A 20204-nucleotide genomic window follows, 5' to 3' on the forward strand; every position below is an offset into this window, starting at 1 on the left:
CATAAATAGGGGGATAATGCGCTTGAGTATACTCGAATCCACATCTTGTTACATTGACAAATATAGCCATACTAATCGAATGAGCCGATTGACATTCATCCAAAAATTGGGAAAAAAAATAAAGAAAATACATATTTATTCCTAAATTAAAATTAATGTATTAATTATAGTACAACCCTGTAAGTAATAGAATTAATGTATTAATATTATTGGATGAGAATGTATGAACCATTATTAAAGCACATTTACTAATTTATTTATTTACTTCATATTTATATTATCGCAAAGGGCGTTAGGGGGCTAGCAGGGGCCCAACCTACTTCAAATGAAATTTTAAATTAATAAAGGTAAAATTACACTTTAATCCTTTGAAGATGATAAAATTTTGATTTAATTCTTTAAAAATTATAAAGATATAAACTATTAAAATGATAAAATTATATTTTTACGAAATCATAATTTAATTTCATCCTCTTAAAAAAATTTTCTAACTTCGTCTCCGATTATCACTTGCTTATTGAAGGCAATGTCGAGGTTTTAAATGTTACCGGTTTACATAGGCGGTTAATTTAATATATTTTAATAATTAAATACAAATGGATTTAAGAATAAACTACAATAATTTGTAAATATATAATTTAAAAAATATTTGTCCGAATGGCGACATTTGTTGAGCATCCATTAAGTTTTAAACATGTATTTTTATATAATTAATTAAATATATATTTAAGAAATTCATATTTTTATTTGAGGCTCGTTAGTTAGAAGATGAACCAAAATGCTGACAATGACTTGCCCACGTGGCGCACGAAGGCAGCCTTAACAAGTTTAAAATTCCGAAATTCCGTTCCTTACTCACTAAGCAGCCGTTGCCACGTCAACGATGTAACCTCACCCCTCTCTCTCTCTCTCTCTCTCTGCTTTATTACTTTTAGTACTTTCATTAACTGCCATTCAGTTATTCACTCCTCTGTGCGTTAGACCCACCAATAATAGAGTGAGACCTCTTTTTCTTTTTTCCTTTTGTACTATTATGCCACGTGGATTTGGACGTTTTAGTTTCGGCAGACACTTACCAGTTACCACCACAAGATTTAGATTTTTAATTTCTTCATATAGGGCTAATTCACCAAACGTCCTCAAACTATAACCCTGATTTTAAATCGATCCTTAAACTTCAAAACATTCACCAAAAGTCCTTCAGTCAGTCTAGCAATTAATTCGAGTGTTAAAAGCATGTATATATTGTATAAGCAACTTGAATTTAATGCGTTTTAAAAGAAAAAATTAACCCTTGTAAAATTTACCGACACTGATTATTTTTTAACCTATCTATAGTAGTTTTAATTTAACTTGAATGGTAAAACAATTTCACATGATAAATCCAAGAATTTTTAATTGCAAACACAATCACATACACAAAAAGGACCTTTGAGCAGCAAGAAACGACATTAATCGACAGAAATTATTCGTAAATTGCCCAGTTGAGGAAAGTTTTTTTTAAAACCTAGTGGTTCCCAAAAGAGGAATGTGCTTTGTGGGACAAGATGGGTTTAGAGTTCTATTTGTCCCTTTATTTTAGGTTATCCATTTCAAGCTAGTGGCAAAATAAAAATAAAAAAAAAAGTTAAATCTAAGTTTATTTTAATTATTTCATTCAATCATTTTTCATTTTAAAATTTTCAAGACCTTTATAATCGAAAAAAAAACAATAAAGTTTTTGTAAAAGTTTCGAGAACCTCAAAGTTAATATTTTTAAAGCATCTATTTGTACAATATTTATTTTTTTAATTTTATTTTAAATTAGGGTAAACTAAAAAAATAGCCACTTATGTTTGTCTCAAATTATATTTTAGTCACTTATGTTTGAAATGTTACGTTTTAGTCACTTACATTATTGTTTTGTTACGAAGTGGTCACTCTACCATTTAGCTCCGTTACCTCCCTAATGGCAGTTCTACGTGTCAGTCCAAAGGAGCTTTAACTGTCAACTTGGATGTCCTATGTGGCAATCCAAATTAAATTTATTTAATTAAAAACCTATTTTCATCCCATCAGTTAGACATCCAAGTTGGCATTTAAAGCTCATTTGGATTGCCACGTAGGACTGTCGTTAGGGAGGTAATGGAGTTTAATGGTAGAGTGACTACTTCGTAATAAAACGATAACTTCAGTGATTAAAACATAATATTTCAAACATAAGCGACTAAAATGTAACCTGAGGTAAATAAAAGTGACTATCTTTGTAGTTTACCCTTTAAATTATGTCACATATGATCTGACATGTCATTTAACATTTAAATTGTCGATTTTAGTAACATATGGACCTAATTAATATAACCAATATAGTTTGAAGATGTAATTAAAAATATTTAAAATTTAGAGACCAATTTAGAATTAAAGTTATAATTTGAGAATGTTTGGTACAATTAACTCTTATAAAATGGTATTAAACAAATTTGAGTTTGAATTTAAGTTGTTAAAATCATTCTTAATTTTCAGATGACATGTTCCAAAAATAACATAAAATTTTAAGACTTTAGTTATATTAATAAGTGTTAGTTTTGGAAGATGTCATATGAAAAATTAAGATTGATTTTAACAACTTAAATTCGAACTTAAATTTGTTTAATTGAAATATTAGATTACATTTGAAATTCAAATTTTATAATTTTATTAATCAGGGTGGGTTTACCTGCGATTAGTGTAAAAACAGCGGTGGTTGTGTGTAACACCCCCTAACCCTAAACCGTCACCAGAATAGGGTTACGAGGCATTACCGGACATATCAAACAATCTACAAATAATTCTTGAACAAATAACAAACTTATTATAATATAATCATAATTTCATATAAATATTTTTATTGCTAATTGACTTCACTTTTTTTTTTCTAAAAGAAAACTCAATATAACCCTTTATAAATATTTAACCTTCCTGCAATTTCAAACCGCAACCAATTCAAAACCAATATCACAATCCATACAATTTCATATTCAAATACACCTAAACATATTTTAAACATCAACTTAGTAATTTACTAAATAATAATTCGCATATATTGTTTAAATTAATAAACTTCATTCATTCTATTTCAATTTGTTACCAAATATACCAAATATGTTATGATAATTATATTTCCATTTCATTACACCAAGTATCAAAATATTATTTTAGTATCATTTTCAACCAAAAGCATAAGACACTTTCAAGTGACCAATATAACACCTAAGTACATGTCACTTTACCAAAAGAAAGATTACATCACCGAATTTTGTACTGGAGTCGGGATCGCTCTGGATCTTGAAATAAACCTTAATTTCTACTAACTCATGCATTTAAAACAACTGTCTGTACTGAGTATATTATACTCAGTGGTATTACTATCATTCAAATTATAATATAATAACCAAGTAAATTAAATCATTTAACTTTAAAAAAAATTATCAAACTAATTCATTTTTAACTTTCATTTCTCAGCATTTACAATTCAATTTGGCTTTCATTAGTTAATATCTTATACTATCATATTATGCCATTACTTATCTCATGAACATTTAGTTCATGTTTTCTATTCACATTTTCATATTCAATTCACATTTCAAATTATACTCCACAATCACATTTCTTTTCAATGGCTCAACTGATTCATTTCGTTCGATTTAACTTTTCAATTAATTACCCCTATTAACAGACTCGAACTTTGGCGGATACACGGATCCAACCAACACACCATATTGGCACCTAGTGCCTCATTAGATAGTTCGAAGCAAAGTTGATACTCAATGTCTCATTGGCCAAGCCGAAGTAAAGTGATACCCAGTATCTCATCAAATCTATCCGAAGTAAAATAGTGACACCCAGTGTCTCATCGACGCGAGGTCGAAGTATCCTTGAACTCTTCCAACCCTATGGCATGCCAACTATATCCGACTCAGCCCGACTAGTTAATAGGGTTTCCAATTCTCAATTCAAATTCACTTTCTTTTCAAAATGTACTTTCAATATCAAATTCACTTTTTTACTCACTAATCAAAATTCAATTCAATACTAACACATATTTCTCATTCAATTCAATTTTCTAAATTCAATTCAATAAAGTTACTTACCTCAATATTTACTTATCATAAATTAAATAAATTTAAAATTAATTTTTAATAATGAATGACTTGAATTATAGTAATACAAACCCGAATTTCGCGATTACTCCTCGATAACTTTTTCATTTCCTTTCAATGCCGATGTCTCGGGTTATTTGTTAGCTACGAAAATTAAAATAATTTACAATCATTAATATATCACTAATTTACATTTAATACTAAACTTAAATTCCAATTTTAGTCCTAACTAAATTCATCTATTTTTCCATTACAATGTATATCCTATTCCTATCCAAATTCCATATAAACTTAAATTTAACTATCAAATTTTCATCAATAATTTCATAATTTCGAATTTCTTTCAATTTAGTCCCTACAACACAAAACTTATAGCCTAGTTTACAATTTAATCTTTTAATCAATTCTAATCAATGATTCTATCAAATAAACGCCTAATTCAATCATTTATTCAACATGAACCCTATTAAAAATCTACTAATTTTCAAAATTTCAACTTAAATTCAATAATATTCAACTCTAGGACTCCAAAACATCAAAATTATAAAAAAGGGACTAAATTGACTTACCAAATTAAACCCCAAACTTTAAAAATCCTATTTCTCCTTTTCTTTCTTTTCTTCTTTCCTTCTCTGTTTCTTTTCAATTCCATTTTCTTTTCTTTTCTTTTACTTTAGTATATTATATTATTATAGTAACTTAATAATTATTATTATTTCTTAAATATTAAGTAAATAAATATGTATTTTACAGTTGTATGCATATGATTTATTACACTTGTACTTTATTATCACCATACATCTGTTAACTTATTAATTTGTTCATTGATCTAATAATATAATATCAATTAAATAATAAAAATAAGAATAAATATCTATCTAATAACAATTATAAATATTACAAATGTACACATATATTTTACATTTGTATTTTATCATCACCATCCACTTGTCATAATTTCAATTTATTTATCATATAAAATCTTTTACTAATTAATAATAAATAAAAATATTTTTTCTAATTATATATAAATAATACAAATGTACTCATTTAAATTAATACACTTGTATTTTATTTTCACCTTACACTTATCTTTTCTTAATTTATTTCATAATATAATAATATAATCAATTTAATTTATAATATAATAAAATAATAACAATAATAATATATTTAAACAATCAAAGATTTTTATGCTTTGCCGTCTCATTCATCAGAATAAGCTTAATTTCCTATTTAGTCCCCCTTATCTTCTTTTAATCTATAATTAGACTTCCGCACCTTATTCAATTCAGTCCTTTTTCCTAATATCTATTAACTAAGCTAAATTCACCAAATTTGAACCTACTTAAACACTCAACTAGACTCATGATTACTCCTAATAATTATTTACGAACTCGGTTTACTAAAATGGAGGCCCTATAACTCATTTTTTCGGTGCCTATAAATTTTGGGTCATTACACTGTGAGATTAGATACTGTAACCTGAGACAAAAAGTAAACTAAACGCTCCGCCCCGCACTGCATTCAATCACCCATCCAAACTCATCCTTATTTTTCTTTAACATGCCTCCATTATCTTTGATTTTTCCTTAAAGCCATTGACCATAAAAGAGATACCGACATATTTGATTAAATATATATCTTTCTTTAAGAAAATTTGGTTAAGACTTGATCATGGGTTAAGCCTGTTTTTTAGGCTAGGACTCAACCCAAAAAATGGGTCTAAAAATTTTCTCGAGCTTGGTCCATTTGTATTAATTTTTTCTATAAAAATAAAATTTAAAAATATAATACATCAAATGTACTAAAAAATTAAAATAAATATTTTCCGACAAATTGTTAAAAAAAATATTTTTAAATAACCCTAAGGTAATTACAACTTAGCAGGTAAATGATTCTAAAACACTAGTAAAATTAATAATAAAACAAGAGTTGTACAATATCCAAACAATAAAAACAAAATAACAGTAATATAATAACAAAATTGTAGCAAAACAACGTCAAAATGACACCAAGTAGCAGTAAAAGTTTTTTAGGCAAATTTCGAACCATTTAGAAAACGAATTTTATCTTTTGTCCAAATCCATTTTTCGGGCCTATATTTTTTTCAAACCTTCTCATTTTTCGAACAGACCTTCAAACATAAACAAATGACTCGACAATAAAAAAAAAAAACCCAAAATCTGGCTCGATTAATATAAGGATTAAAGATGATATTTTATATAGTAGATGGAATAGGGGAAATGTTAATGTTGTTGATGTATTAAATAGAGGGAGGAGGAGTGAGTGGGAGCTGATTCAATAACACGGGAGCAAAGAATCGACTGAAATTCTGAATACATTGTTTGATTATATTCTATAAATCTGTGATTTTAGAATTATTATGCCTTTGGTTTTTGCTTATCAAAACACGTCGGATTCTTAGTTTATTGAGTTGGATCCCACTATTTCTTCTTCTTTCTTTTGGTTTTTCTTTATTTTATCAACATCATAAGGTGTAACAAGTAAAATAAATTATTTCTCTTGTTGTTTATTAGGATGTTTAAACTTCGATTAAAATTAAATTAATTGATCGAATCGATCTAATTCAGTTAATCGGTCAGTTAATCGATCTAATTCGGTTGGAGGTCGGTTAAAGGTTTTCTGGAATTTTGGTTAACGGTTAATCCGGTTTGAAATCGAGTAATTAACTGAATTTAATAAATAATATTATATATTAATACATGTATTAGGCTATTACTAATTCAGTTAACTCGATCAAATGAACATTATAAATTTATTTTTTTGATATATTTTATACTTGTTTTAACAAAAAAAACATATAAATTTCGGTTAATTCAGTTAACCGACCGAATTAATTGAAATATTTCGATTCGGTTAATTTCTTTTGAAAAATTTTTGGTTCGGTTAATAGTTAAAGGATTAAAAACTTTGGTTAATTCGGTTAATACTAGTTCGGTTAAACGTTTGAACACCTCTACTGTTTACCTCAACTTTTTCTATAAATAGGAAAATAATAGAAAAATAAAATATGTTTGAAGTTTTTATGTTTTTCTTTTTATATTTGATTTTTTTAGTAATTTAGTTTCTCGATTTTTAGGTTTCAAAATTTAAATCTAATTTTTAACGTTGTTAAAATTCTTCTATTAATTTTATTGGTGTGACATTTTGAAAAAAATGATAATCATGTGACGTAGAAAATAGTGGTACAATGAATTTGAATTTAACAAAAGCATTTTGATAGTATTAATAATTGGACTTGCATTATTAAATCTAAAAAGTAAAGAGACAAAATTTATTGAAATAAACTTAGAAAGACTAAATTCTAAATTTATGATTATTACAGGGACTTCGAGCATAATTTAACCGAAAAGGCAAAAATTTAGAAAACATCCGACCTGCCGGATTCGAACCAGCGACCTAAGGATTTTTACTGCAAGGCTATGCCCACTACAGTCCTCCGCTCTACCAACTGAGCTAAGGTCGGTCTTGTGCTAGCTGCTAGCAAACAATTTAAAAATATTAAGTTTTGGTTTTCTTGACTTTATACCATTAGTGATAACAGATTTTTATTTATATAGATAACATACAATTGATACATGATTTATAAGATTCACCATGTTGCAGTTAGACCTATTCATGAATCGAGTTATTTATTTAGGTTTAAAGGTTTGCTTGAAATTTAAGAGAGTTTGGGTAAAAATATTATGCTCGAAAAATAAGCTTGATTAAAAAAAGTAGGCTCGTTTAAAATATGCTTGAACCTGGCCTGACTCGTTTTTAAGTTTATAATACTTTATATTATGTTATTTTTATATATTATATAAATTATAACATATTAAAAAGATAAATCTATACTAAATATATAATACTACTCTAATGTAGACATTAAACAAATGTTAAGATGACTATATAAAAATTTAAATAAATAAAAAAATAAAATTATTAAATATTTAATTAAAATAATATAAGTTTTTTAAAAAATATATAGGCGTGCCTAAAATGAACTTGGGTTAGTCTTTTGTAAATATAGACGAACTTGAACAAAATTTTAAGCTCATATTTCAGGTCGGACCAAGCTTAGACAAGTATAAAGTATGTTAATATCATGCTTAAGTTCTACTCGAACCTAACCCCGACCCGATTAATGAACACCTCTACTCCCAAATATATGGCTACCAAAACCAGAAGTCAACATTTAAAACAATGCTTAATATATAAATTGGTTCCTATAAAATAGTAATATTACCAATTTAGTACTTTACAATATTTCTGTGATCAATTTGATACTTTACAATATTTTTACGAAACAAAATATGCTGAGAAGAGAAGATATGCGACGGACTTTTACTTTGAAGAGAAGATGAAGAACGGAAGAAGGAGAAGGAGCCTTACCTGGATGAAGGAGGAACTGGAAAAGGTCCTTGACCAAACTGATTTGTAACCCAAAGGGAAGGAGAAGGGGAAGGGGAAGGGGAAGGGGAAAGGGGAGAAGAAGGCGTCATTTTCCGGAAAATGTCTTAACGAATTCAAAAGGGTAAGATATTTTCCTAAAAAAAACCTTCTTTTCCCGTGTTTTGTAAAATATTTTACCATAGAAAATCATTTTCAACCAACCAAACATCAAAAAAGCCTGAAAAGCTTTTACGGAAAAGCTTTTACAAGTTACCAAACGGAGCCTTAAATTTCATACGAATGCAAGGGATTTCAATGAGTTTTTTTAGAAGTGTCTAAGTTTTAAAGTTTTAGTGGGCTTAGTACAACCCATTGTCACTTTTAGTTGGGCTGGGCCTTTATCTTCGGCTTGTCAATGGTTTAGGGTTTCAGTTTGATAATTAAAAGACTTCTTCCCGTTGTGGTCACACTCTCAGCTCAGGTAGCGCCGACCAACCCTAGGGTTTGACAAACCTCTCACAGCCCCTCACCTTTTCCATTATTCACTTCGGCAGATTCCATGGTATGTTCATCCCCTTCCTCCATTATTCAACACCTGGTTTATCACCCTCTTTTTTATCACTAACAAAAACAAAAACAAAGTTTGCTTTTAGGTTGTTAACTAAATTCTGGGCTATTTTGACTTGGATTTGTAGGCACCGAAGAAAGACAAAGCCCCTCCTCCTTCATCCAAGCCTGCAAAGTCTGGAGGTGGCAAGCAGAAGAAGAAGGTCATTTTTTATTATTATATGTTTCATTTTATGTATTTATTGGGGTTCATTTTCTGCTTCTTATGACTTGATCAAAAAATGGGCTTTTTCTTTTTGGGTATTTGCAGAAGTGGAGCAAGGGAAAGCAAAAGGAGAAGGTGAATAACATGGTGCTGTTTGATCAGGCTACCTATGACAAGCTTCTCTCTGAAGCTCCTAAATACAAGCTCATCACTCCCTCTATCCTATCTGATCGTATGAGGGTACTTTTCATTTCATTTACCTGTTTTTTAAGTTAATGATTTGTTTTGGTTATGTATTTTCTCCCCCTTTCGATGCTTGCATTGCTCTTTTATTCGTGGAACCGTTAGATTTTAGTTCGATATTTGTTATCTCTTGTCTGGATCAATGTCTGCTAGAAATGCATACCGGTCCAGTTGGAGGAACGAAAATTAGAAGGCAAAACTTTTCCTATATGAAACCTAAGTCAATAGTTGTAGTCTTCAGGTTTATTTAATAGAAACGAAATACGATTAATTGGAACATAAAAACGTTTTTCTAACTAATGTGTTATTTTTGTTTATATAAATACATAATTTTAAAGAAATGAAATTTGAAGTTTGTGTATTGTTTTTTTATTCAATCATTTTGTAATAAAATTAGAGGCTGCTGAGATCATTAGTCTTACTGAATTGGATCACCAGTGTTCCTTTATTAGGTTCGTGCATGACAATTCGAATATCATTGGGGAGATAGCTATTTCTGGTAATGGAGGTCCGGATCTGGGAATTCTATGTTGTTTTACTTTTACTTATTATTTTTTTGTTGGCATGCACTGCTCATTGTCTTAAAATTAGGCTTTAGTTGCTACTTGTTCCATGAATAGACACAATTGGGTCCCTTACTTTGAAACTTGGAATTGGATGGTGGGAATTTTTTGCCATGGATTTATCCTGGTGTTTGGTTATTGAATGGCTTCTAATAGCTAGTAGGAATAGAATGACACCTCATAGGGCAGCTAAAAGCATTGAGTGGCAATCTGAAATGCTATTTTCATAGGCTAATGTTGTCTGATTAATGTTTGTACTGTATGGGGTAGTATGTTGGTCTCGTGTCATGGTACCCTTTTTTTGTATTTGTCTGCTTGGAGATGCTTGCCTGAGCTCTATTAAATGAAAGCCGCACTACCAGTAATATGCCTAACATGGTATTGTATTCATTTCACAGATAAATGGATCACTTGCAAGGAAGGCTATTAGGGAACTGATGGCAAGAGGATTGATTAGGTTGGTGTCTGCCCATTCAAGCCAGCAGATTTACACTAGGGCTACAAACACCTAGATGGTTCGTTATATTTTTGCTTAGTTCCATGCAATAGTGCCGTTGATTGTTGAGTTGACTTCTAAGTGAATTTATTTACTGCCGCCGCTTTTTTTTTTTTTTTTTTTGGTTTAGAATGTGTGAGATACTCTCTTTTTATCATTCTAGTTTAATTGATACTTTTCAGACTTACTATTCAGCTCTCTTAAATTTGTTTCTAATGTGAGATTCATATGTTGATTTAGTGTTTCAATCCTAAAATGTTTTGTTGCATACTTTATATTATTGTTTTATGGATATTTGTTGGGATTGGGGAGTCTGGGGTTCAGACTGAGGCCAGCTGCCCGCCTTAATTGGAAATATTCAACCTTGTAGGATTATGAGCAAATGTAGAATTTGGGAAGTGTTATTTTGAGGAAATGGGTTGAAACTTGAAAGATTCACATCTTTGCTTTAACCAGGAACCTTATCTTTTTACTATCGAAAAGCTTTAGTCTTGAAGGATGCATTTATAGTATGTTACTATGTTATTAGTTGCTTGCATCACCTGTAGTTCTAGTTTTAAAACCTTGGGGGAGCTCTAACCAACAAAAGCCAAACTTATTTTTGCTTTGAGCTAGTAGAACATTGTTTGAGCGTTGTGCCGATAATGTGGAGGTGTATTTGTGGGTTTAACTCTTTGGTTGCTGAAGAGCTCTGTGAATGATGAAAATTGAACCCTCGGACTTTTAGGATACAACCGAAATACTTGACCACTATATTTGTGGGTTTAAAGTCTTCACACTCAAAGCACTTCTGCAGTCATGATTTCGAGCGTTGCTTGTGGCTTTCGAGGAAGATAATATCTTTGGGTTATATAGTCCAACAACAAACATCTAACAGCAAGATGCCAAGGATATAACAATCAATTAAAAAATAAAAAAGGCGAAACCACTAAATGGAGGCTTAGTGCAAGATCCAACATGGGGGTGTCCACTATTTCAATTGCGATACTGTTATTGGAGGAGTTAACTGTTGAGGTGATGGGTGCCAAAACTATTGGTGATTGATTTTACGACTATTCAGGAAATGGGCCTGTGTTGTCTGCTACAATTTGGTTATTCCTTTTTTGGAAAGTAGTGCACATCATATACCTAACCAGCACACCGCTACTAGCATCAAAATTTGCGCTTTGCTTTTCAATTTTTATTCAATATATTCTTTGAAGTAGGAAAGGAATTTGATTAAGTTTGAGCCTAATTAGACATTGATTAAATTGTATTACAAAGCCTTCTTATATTGAAGGCAACCGGAACAGCTCCAAACCAATTATTGCCAAAAAGCTGTCCTGCAAGTCATTAACACATCTTAGTGGTGGTAATGGCCACTGGCCAGGATTCTGACCTCAAAGGTCCACCTCTACAGTATAGCTCATTTCTAGATACTCAAAGCAAACGCCCTAACCACGTTTTCAACATCTTCAATTCCTTCCTGCCTTACTTTAAATGGAATAGGAAAATTCCATGAGTCAGGAAGAAAGTGGTAACGTCTTGTATCAAGAAATATATATTGAATGTAATAGTAAAATACATTATGCTCTTAAGAGAGAACGTATGTTAAAAGACGATATTATTGAAAAGAATGACCATAAGCTCTAAAGATAAACAATAAAATGGATATGAAAAAAAAAGAAAAATACACTGCATGGTTGATATAAAGAGAGAGAAGCTGTCGTTGAATTGTTAAGGAAAGGCAGCAGCATCCCACGTGAAATATTTTGTCACATAATACATTGTTTGTTTTCATTTTACTCCCTGCTTTCCATTTCCAGGCTTCTAACACTTTCTCCTTGTCAGCTACTTTTATGGGGCCAGTGCCCCCCTCCACCAGTTCCATCACCTTTTTCACATTTCACTTGAAAAGACAATTAGAAACAGTGGAAGGGAGCTCATTGTTGATTAATCAGTCATGCCTCTCCCTTCATTTGCTTTTGATTTGCGTAAATCGATTAAGCTCTACTATAATATGCGTGTCTCAACACTTATTAGAAAAATACACCCTGTGAATCACATTTTTCTCCACCAACTTCAAGAGTCTTTAAAGTATCGATAGTATATCAATTAATTCCTTTCATCAATTTAGCTATCAGCTTTAGGTAATAGTTTTGAGAATATCGGTGGAATTAGTCTCGTATGTATATTTGTTGTTGTAGTGGCATTGTATGTTAGGATTCATTGAATAAAAAAACTTGAATAAAATCAAGAGAAGCAAACTGTGGAAACCTGGCAAAGGGTAGGGTAAAATACTGAAATAAGAAGGGATACTGCAGTTTGTGGGACCAAAAACAACAAACGACTTGTTAGGCGGACACCTCGATAGGGCACATGGGAGATGGAACAAGTCCAGCCATGAAATGGGGGTGTTTCTGCACCATGAAATAACAACCGTCCATGCGGTTAGGTTGAAGCATCGGTCCTAATCCTACACTGTTTGAGAGTGGAATTCATCATTAACACACACAACTATATGTGTGTATATATATATATATCTCCTTGTTCGGAAATCAACCGTTGATACAAGGACGGGACGACTGGTTGATAATATTGTATTAAGATTCGTAGAAAGTGATTCTCTTCTAACAAGACTTAAACATCAGTTAAACGATTCTCCATAGTTAAAGTGATTGAGCCAACAAAATCTGACCTGCCGAATACACAATTTCATCACATCATGCAATCGGGGTTTTAGTTAATAAACTGAAGCTAAGAAAGGTGGCCAAGTAATGTGTTTATTAACAAGAATGCTCATAGTCAAAGTGCAATGAATGATTGAAAAACTCCAAAAACCATGGAAGCAGAAGCTGAATTCTGACAGTATTGCTGTGTACAAGTATTGCATTGGCTGCCTGTTTTCCTTGTTAAAAGCACGGCAGCATTCACGGGCGGCATACAATGGCTTTGCCCCATTAAAATATTCAAAAATTTCACTAATTATTATTTGAACAAATTTTAAATGGAAATAAACTTTTATAGAAAATATTTTTTATAAAATTTTAATTTAATCCTATGAAATAACAAGTCATACAATTATAAAATTTTATTTCAATTTCACACGTTTAAAATAAGTTTTCTAGCTTCAACACTGCTAGCAAAGTACAACTATTATCTTGTCTATCAAGGGTGGAGCTAGAGGAGGCAAGCACGACCTGCTCTCCAAAAATGAAAATTACTCTTTTAATTTTTTTTGAAAAATAAAAAAAATTAATTTAGTGATAAAATTATATTATGGTATTTTCTAAAATTTAAAATTTAATTCTAGTTTTTTCAGAAATGAAAATTTTGTAATTTAATTTATTATAAAATTATAAAATTTTACGTTAATACAATGAAAAAAATTACATCTTTAATCCTCTAAAATATTTATAATTCAAATTCGGTCTCATCAAAAGAATTTTCTCCCTTCAACCTGTTGTCTGTGGTGTTGACTATGATATTTATTGGTATTAGAGTCACTCGTCGTGCCTCTTGAGTGATGGTGAGACAAGCCTCAGCGAGGACGTTGAGTCCCTAAGGAAGGTGAATGTAATAGCCTAGACAAATTTCACATCAGCAAAGCACGAGAGAGACTTGGGCTATATAAAGGGATAGCAACACTAAAGTGATAATAGACTTTTTTGGGGTGTATGGGTGCTCCGAAGCCACAAGGACTATGTGTGTCCAACGCAGACAATATTTTATCGGGCTAGGTGTTGACTGTAATATCCATTTTACAGTGTATGTTGAAGTTCTTGGCTATCTCTCCCAACAATGTCGTTTCTAATGTTGGAGTCTTAGACCATTGGTCCTTCCATTGAGAGTGCAATATGACTTACTATTACACCTAACCACTTGTTGGTTTTATTTATGATTTAATTGTTTCTTATTCGTGAACATGTTTTTAATTGTTTGTAACATGTTTAATTATTTGTTCAAGAACATATTAAATTAATGTTCGTAACGTGTTTGTTGAAGGGGATCGACTCTTTAGGAATAAGTTTGGAAGTGTTGTTCGTCGAACAGTCAACCAATCCCCAACAACCAAAAGTATGATCTTCGGTATGAGTTTTATCTCTCGTACTCCGCCAAGAGACAGCATGTCGGGAGTACATGTCCGTGGTACTTGATGCACAAAACCAAGAGTGTCTCAATTGATGGATCTGCAACCATAATCCCACATGAACTTTCTCTCGAAAAAATCGACCCCCTCAACAATATTCATGAAAAAAATTATTTAATTTAAACAAATAAACTCACATTATTTTAAATTTAAAAACTAAATTGAACCTGACATTTTAAAATTTACCCACAAATTGAACCTATGAATTTAGTCCAAGAAACCTTTTCTTCATGATTGTTCATTGAACCAATTGGCTATCACAATCATGCAGTCAATTAAATCCGATTGAAAATGGAGACGAGTTTTATACTGAAATGATTAAGGAAAAGACTATAATCAAAATTTTGAAGATTACTAGGTTCAATTATCAGTTAAACCAGCCAGTAGCAATCAGCAACATGTCCGAGTGGGCGGGAAAATATGTTTACAGTCAAATAAACCATTAAAGCATGCAAAGTTGCAAGCCAAGCTATGAATTGAAAGCTTTTCTTTCCACATGAAATCACGAAATCAAAGGCTGCAGTTTAGAGTATTGAATGGGTAGAAGAAAAAATAAAAAATTTTGATCATGTGACGTATCTATTTACTATTTTATTTCACTTTTTTTTGGGTTCAAAGTTTAAAACTTTGAAAAGGACAGGTGTTTGGCTAATAATGGCTTCCCTTCTATGTAAGCAGAAAGATTAGAGCTTAGATTTTGAGAACTGAGTGGCATATTTGAAGGGGAAACAAAGGGCACTGTTATTTATGGTACATTTTGTTTTCTTTTTTTATTTTTATTTTTCACACATATAAACAACAGGTTTTGCAGGATTTCTCGTGAAAAAGCTCACAAGCCAATAAAGCTAACCACGCTACCTTCATTCAACATTCATCACACGTTTCACGAATCTTGATTCCAAAAAAAAAAAAAACCTCCTTTGAATCCAATTCTACAAATTTTCACCTTGGTGTGTTGTTTTTCTCCTTTGATCTTTACATATATAGTATTTTTTATGTTCAAAAATGGTTCTTTGGCTTTTGGGTCATTGAGAATTTTGCATCATTGGGGTGTTTTGCTGTCTGGGTTCTCTAATAAATCTTAAATTCCTTGATTTATGCCTGTCTTAGTTTTGGGGTTACTTTGATTTTAATAATTTGTACTACTATATTCTCTGTACTGTATGTACCTTTGAGTATCTGACAGTCTGACACAACTGTCATTCCCCTTATTTTTATTTGTTGTATCTTTATGTGATCTACACTTAACTTGGTTACTTTGATTTAGAGGATCATCTCTGGGTGTTCAACGAGTGTCATATTATCTGATCTATACTCTGTTTGGTCCTACCAGCGAGAAAGCTTTAATGGATTCATGTTGTGTTGCCTTGAAAGTCAATTCTCATTTGGTGAATGTAAGGAATAGTGGCTTTGGCAATGGAGATAACGCATTTCTGGGGGAGAGAATTAGAGGGAGTCTTAATAACAACAGTGTTTGGGTCAATCGGGTGGCAAACAGCTTGAGCACTTATAATAAGAAAGCTATGAAGATCAAACCTGGCGCTTTTGCTGTTATCACATCAAATAATCCCAGAGAAGCCAAGGTATGTTTGATTTTGTATCCATTGTATTTGTTTGATTGCCAATGAGGCCCTGGCAAGGTTACGAGCGCTCAAGTTCAAGTCTTAATTTAAATTAGTGCTTATTATGATCAAAGACCAGTTTCATCATTTACTGTTGAAAACATGGACTTTGCAATGGCTCTTTGGTGAAACGAAATCCCATTCTTTCTTTGATTTTGGTTTTAGGCCTTACCGTCACGTCGATTTAACAGACAAAGAGTTGACCCCAAGAATGTGGCTTCAATCATATTGGGAGGAGGTGCAGGGACTCATCTCTTTCCCCTTACCAGAAGGGCTGCCACGCCTGCTGTAAGGACATACAATTTCTTTAATGCTAACCTCAATTTCATGACAGATTTGTCTCTTTGTTTTAGCGATTTATTTAGCATATGCTTGATGCAGAATTCGATGCATCGAGTCAAGATTTATGTTTTGACTGTGGTGCATGGTTTTTACGTGGCTATGATCTGTAGGTTCCAATTGGAGGATGCTATAAGCTGATAGACATTCCAATGAGCAACTGTATCAACAGTGGGATAAACAAGATTTTTGTTCTGACACAGTTCAATTCGGCTTCCCTCAACCGGCACGTTGCCCGCACGTATTATGGCAATGGTATAAATTTTGGAGATGGGTTTGTGGAGGTATGATATCATTAAGGTTTATAAAGATCAATTTGTTTAACTTTCTACTGATTCATCTGGTGGAATAAGATGGCTACGGGGTGGTTGTGAATATAGATGATCTATCGAGAAATACAAAGCGTGATGTTATCCAGAAGATAGAATGAACTCTTTTTGAATGATTTCTTGTATTGGATGCTATATGATCCGTAGTAGTTCTATTGAGAATTCCTTTGTGAGTAAGGCCAATTGAACGAAACTCATTTGATGAACAGATTCTGGCAGCCACTCAAACATCAGGAGAGGCAGGGAAGAAGTGGTTCCAAGGAACCGCAGATGCTGTGAGGCAATTCATATGGGTATTTGAGGTAGGAACTAGAAGTATTATTTCCCTTTCTCATGAAAATAGTTACAACTTCATGTAGTTCACATTCGGTTCAACCTGAAATAAACTATGATAAATCAAAATTTATTCTTCTAGGATGCGAAGAATAGGAACATTGAGAATGTAGTGATCTTGTGTGGGGATCATCTCTATCGAATGGATTATATGGAATTCGTACAGGTATTGACATCTTTTACTCAATTGGTGTCATGTTTTTTTAGCATAAGCTGAATGCTTTGCTAACTTATTACAATGGATGACAGAGTCACGTAGACGGTAATGCTGATATTACAATTTCATGTGTGACGATGGACAACAGGTTTTCGGTCTTCTCAGCTTAACCATTTAGATTTTTAAGTTGTATATATACTTTATTTAACCGTTCCCTTTTAGTACCAGATTCATGGTTTACCATCATGATGAAATTATCTCTTGGGTATATTTTTACCGCAATCTTCTTTTTGTAAACTCGAAACAATGTTGATTTACTTTTGTATAACTTTCTATCAACAAATCCTAAAAGCATCTAAGAAGCTGACCATCGATAATTGGTTACTTTCCAGCCGTGCTTCTGATTATGGACTGGTGAAGATAGATGGCAGGGGCCGTATTGTCCAGTTTTCTGAAAAGCCGAAGGGTGCTGATTTGAAAGCAATGGTAAGCACTAAGATGCTGTTATTGCGAGTTTGAAGGAAGGATTTGGTAGGTTCCTACTGAGCTTGCATTTATCTTATGTATGTTGCTGAAGGGCTAATAATTTAAAGCGCACTCGAGCAGATTTTCTTAAAACATGTTTTTACAGTGAGATACTGTTCTATTTACTTGATTTCTACCCATATAAACAATGAACATTTTCTCAAATGATACCACTTCTTTTTATGATTCTCTGCAGCAAACAGATACCACTCTTCTAGGGTTGTCTCCCCAAGAAGCCGCAAGTTGCCCTTACATTGCATCAATGGGAGTCTATGTATTTAAGACGGACGTTTTATTAAAGCTTCTGAGATGGAGATTTCCTACTTCCAATGACTTCGGGTCTGAAATCATTCCTGCTGCAGTTAAGGAACATGACGTCCAGGTAAGAGCTATAAAAAGGTGTTCTACATGGTTTCCGTTTGTATACTGAGTAGTTGATCAAAAGGTGTACTAAATTCGGAATGTCTCACATGTCTACAGGCATATATTTTCAAAGACTACTGGGAAGATATTGGAACCATAAAGTCCTTTTATGAAGCCAATTTAGCCCTCACTGAAGAGGTTGGTTTTATTGTTAGCCAAGTTTCTTGTTTTGCATTCTTATCCTTCGGCCTCTGAATCATGAGTTTGTTAAAATTTTCTTATATTTTCACTGGTTTATTGATTCGGATGTTATGTTAGATACATGTGAAACTTGTGTATTATTTTTTTTGGTCATCATTCGAATAAGCTTTAACCTCTATTGGTTGTCTCTTCCAAGCAGTTTCCTAAGTTTGAGTTTTATGATCCAAAGACACCTTTCTATACATCTCCTCGATACTTACCACCGACGAAAATTGATAAATGCAGGGTATGTATACATTTGGACTAAAATTCTGCAATTTGTTTTGTTCCTTCTCATGTTTCAATCTGTTCATGCAGATTAAAGATGCAATAATCTCCCATGGATGCTTCTTACGAGAGTGTAGTGTCCAACACTCGGTAATTGGCGAACGCTCACGTTTGGACTCCGGCGTTGAGCTTCAGGTGAATTATCTTGGTTTAAGGCAAATCGGTTTCTTTTAAACTTCATAGTTCAATCTGACATAGTTCGACTCTTTCCTATCCACAGGACACGGTTATGATGGGAGCAGACTATTACCAAACTGAGCTCGAAATTATATCTCTACTAGCAGAGGGTAAGGTCCCGATCGGAATTGGACACAATACCAAAATCAGGTAGATTATTCAACACGGAGAACAAATTCTGACAGTTCAATGAAATATCCGTAATCTTGTCTGTATTATTTTCTCTGCCAGTAACTGCATAATCGACAAGAATGCAAAGATAGGAAGAGATGTGATCATTGCGAATAAAGATGTAAGCATACAATCCATATTCATCCGTTCATTCATAGTCTTTTTCTGTACATCAAGTACTACTGCATTTATAGAACTTCAATAAACCGCTACTGCTGCTGCTGCTTTCGTAGGGTGTTCAAGAAGCGGATAGGTCAGACGAAGGATTTTATATCCGGTCCGGTATCACCATCATACTAGATAAGGCAACAATAAAGGATGGTACAATTATATAAACCAGATCGGATCTTAAATTACTTTCACGGAAAGCTCTGAGCTTGGAATCGAAAGGGCACCATCGAAAGCTGTCACGGTCCATTGCGGGAAGAAGGTTCTGAAGGTGGCATTTGCAGCATTTTGCCCTGGGAAAAGTAAAACAAAGAAGCTCCACTACTATGAATTACTTTTTATGTAAATTACAAGCTCTTTTTGCAGTGTAAGGTAGATATTAGATATGTTAGTTGGCTAAGCAAAATAAATCAAATGGCTAAGGGGCCCTTTGTTTCTTTTTCTGTTAGTAGAGTAATTTCTTTTTGAGGAAATGAAGGGTTAATGCTTGTAATTTATCCCTTTCATGCATTTAATTTATCTCTGCAAGGCGAAGTCAGAAATTAAATTATATATTTTTATATTTTATAATTTTAATAGCCTATATCTTTATAATTTTTTAAGGGTTAAATTAAATTTTTATCATAATTTAAAATTTTATATATTATAAAGAAGATTAAATAGAAAATTTTTTATTTTAAAGAGGTTAACCTCCTGCCAGCTCCCCTAAATTTGCCACTGTAATCCCAGTTGGGTTTTAATCCTTTTGATAAATAAAAAAATTATTTTGGAAA

The 20204-nt window shown here is 32.2% G+C and overlaps 2 protein-coding genes and 1 non-coding gene across 4 annotated transcripts; 2 read left to right on the top strand and 1 right to left on the bottom strand.

The window, feature by feature from the left end:
- Nucleotides 1–7513: 7513 nt before the first annotated feature.
- On the bottom strand, nucleotides 7514–7608 carry TRNAY-GUA (transfer RNA tyrosine (anticodon GUA)). The gene is made up of 2 exons: nucleotides 7572–7608; nucleotides 7514–7549 (listed from the first exon to the last, which is right to left on the bottom strand). It is a non-coding gene; the product is annotated as a tRNA-Tyr (tRNA).
- Nucleotides 7609–8924: 1316 nt separating this feature from the next.
- On the top strand, nucleotides 8925–10865 carry LOC105782266 (40S ribosomal protein S25-2). Its single transcript, XM_012606896.2, has 4 exons — nucleotides 8925–9078; nucleotides 9212–9286; nucleotides 9394–9528; nucleotides 10493–10865. The coding sequence occupies exons 1-4, from the start codon at nucleotides 9076–9078 to the stop codon at nucleotides 10604–10606; spliced, it is 327 nt and encodes a 108-aa protein (XP_012462350.1). The 5' UTR covers nucleotides 8925–9075; the 3' UTR covers nucleotides 10607–10865.
- Nucleotides 10866–15157: 4292 nt separating this feature from the next.
- LOC105782262 (glucose-1-phosphate adenylyltransferase large subunit 1) lies at nucleotides 15158–19928 on the top strand. Of its 2 annotated transcripts, none has more exons than XM_012606892.2 (15): nucleotides 15158–15469; nucleotides 16053–16302; nucleotides 16507–16629; nucleotides 16794–16964; nucleotides 17219–17311; nucleotides 17425–17508; nucleotides 17592–17647; nucleotides 17892–17985; nucleotides 18221–18406; nucleotides 18505–18585; nucleotides 18788–18874; nucleotides 18946–19050; nucleotides 19136–19242; nucleotides 19324–19384; nucleotides 19497–19928. In XM_012606892.2, exons 2-15 carry the CDS (start codon nucleotides 16066–16068, stop codon nucleotides 19596–19598), a joined length of 1587 nt encoding a protein of 528 aa, XP_012462346.1. In that variant the 5' UTR covers nucleotides 15158–15469; nucleotides 16053–16065; the 3' UTR covers nucleotides 19599–19928. The 2 variants fall into 2 exon arrangements, with proteins under 2 accessions (XP_012462346.1, XP_012462345.1); XM_012606891.2 differs by lacking the exon at nucleotides 15158–15469 and adding an exon at nucleotides 15529–15669.
- Nucleotides 19929–20204: the final 276 nt, after the last annotated feature.

Source organism: Gossypium raimondii, chromosome 13 (genome assembly GCF_025698545.1).
Source record: "Gossypium raimondii isolate GPD5lz chromosome 13, ASM2569854v1, whole genome shotgun sequence".
In the NCBI taxonomy this organism is placed as follows: Eukaryota; Viridiplantae; Streptophyta; class Magnoliopsida; order Malvales; family Malvaceae; genus Gossypium; species Gossypium raimondii.